The 1,708-nt window shown below is 71.0% G+C and overlaps 1 protein-coding gene across 1 annotated transcript; it reads left to right on the plus strand.

Moving 5' to 3' along the window:
- Window positions 1-470: 470 nt before the first annotated feature.
- On the plus strand, window positions 471-1,647 carry EMIHUDRAFT_256247 (hypothetical protein; the record flags this gene model as incomplete). The annotated part of the gene is made up of 4 exons (XM_005768533.1): window positions 471-857; window positions 1,161-1,229; window positions 1,431-1,562; window positions 1,633-1,647. The coding sequence occupies 4 exons, from the start codon at window positions 471-473 to the stop codon at window positions 1,645-1,647; spliced, it is 603 nt and encodes a 200-aa protein (XP_005768590.1).
- Window positions 1,648-1,708: the final 61 nt, after the last annotated feature.

Consider the following 1,708-nt stretch of genomic DNA (forward strand, 5'->3'; position numbering starts at 1 on the left):
TGCCACACCCTCCGTGCTCCGACCCTGGGCACCCTCGAACTCGTGCGGCTCGACCCCGCTGCGCGCCCGCGCTCGCGTGTCGCTGTCGGCAGTCGCGAGTCGGGTGTCGCGCGAGAGAGACGAGAGTCGCGCTCGGGCTCGCGGCTGCGGGCCGCTGCGGGCTGCCGGCTCGCGCCGCGGCCCCCCCGCGCGGGCCGCGCGGCCCGCGGCCGCGCGCCCGGCGGCGAGCCGGCGAGAAACTGGGCGGAGACCCGGAGAGCGGGGACTTGCCACTTCATCGATGAAGAGTGGCAAGTACACGCAAGCACGCCCCGTGCGGGGGTCCGCCCTCCCCCGGTCCTGCGTACGAAACCGCGACTCTCGAGCGACTGAGTGCGCCCCCGTAGGCGAGTTCCATTTCACTGTGGCAAAACTTCTCGCGTTACAAAAACCTTGATGTGACCATTTGCGCACCTGGTTCGCTGTCGTACATGGCAAACACTGCGTCGGCGAGATCTGCGAAAGCTCTACCAAGCACCTTTGGCGGCGTCAGCGACTTCAAGCAGCTTCGACGCCTGCTCTACACGGCTGACCAGCGGCGGTTCCACCGCACCATCTTTTTCGCGGCCGCCGCGTCGGGCGACCTCCAGATTCTGCACGAGCGCCTGCGCGCTGGCTCGCCACGCGTGGACACCCGCGGCAACTACGGCCGCACAGCGCTCTGGCTCGCGTGCGAGCGGGGGCACATCGACTGCGTGCGCGCGCTCCTCGCGGCGGGAGCTTCCGTCGAGCTGGGCGAGTCGGGTATGGACAACAATCGGCCGCTGCACGTCGCAATCCTCAACGGCCACGCGCTAATTGCCTTTTTGCTGCTCGAGGTGCGGGCGCAAACGGCCGACAGCCGGCGTGGCCCCCCTTGCCGGGAGCCCTTCTCCGACCCTATCTTAGGCGGGCGCCAATCCAAAAGCCGAGAACTGGTACGGCCGCACACCCTTCGAGATGAGCTTCTGCCGCCGCGGCCTGGCCGACCTCCCGCTGCGCGAGGCTCGCACCGCCGCCTCCCAGCCCTCCTCGCCTCCCAGCCCTCTCCTCCTCCGCCCCTCGCCTCTGCCCGCCGCCTCCGCCCGCCGCCTCCGCCCGGTTGAGAATGGTCTTAAGAACGAGTGGTTTCCGGCGTGCAGGCAATGCAAGAGCTGCTCACCGCGGCGGGGGGCGGCCGCATCGCACTCGGCTTCCCGCTCCTGCAAGGCGTGGCGCCCTCCTCGCCCACCGACGCGGTGGCGATGGAGGCGGTCTCGGTGGGGGCGGCGGCAGAGTCGGCGGAGGCGGCGGCGGCAGAGGAGGCGGCGCCGGAGGAGGCGGCGGCTGAGGCGGTGGCTGAGGCGGCGGCGGGGAGCGGCGGCGATGCGGCCGGCGAGGGCTGCGCCGGCGAGGGCGATCCCGTGTCGCAGGACAGCGAGCAGACGCTGCTGATGACGGCTCCTCCCAACACGCGGCCTCGCCTTCTCGGAGCCTTCTCGGAACTGTCTCTCGGAGCCTTCCTGCAGGCGCCGCCCAACGCGCGGCCGGGGGAGCGGCTGCTGGTCGCGTACAAGGACGGAGGCGCTAGATGCGGCGTGCACAACTCGACCCCTGTCCTCGGAGCTAGTCGAGATGTACGCGAGCTAGTCGCGAGGGCACGCACCCCCGCCGGCCTCCAGCCCTTCATTCGGCGGGAACCACTCGATGC

This window comes from Emiliania huxleyi (genome assembly GCF_000372725.1).
Source record: "Emiliania huxleyi CCMP1516 unplaced genomic scaffold EMIHUscaffold_4538, whole genome shotgun sequence".
NCBI lineage: Eukaryota > Haptophyta > Isochrysidales > Noelaerhabdaceae > Emiliania > Emiliania huxleyi.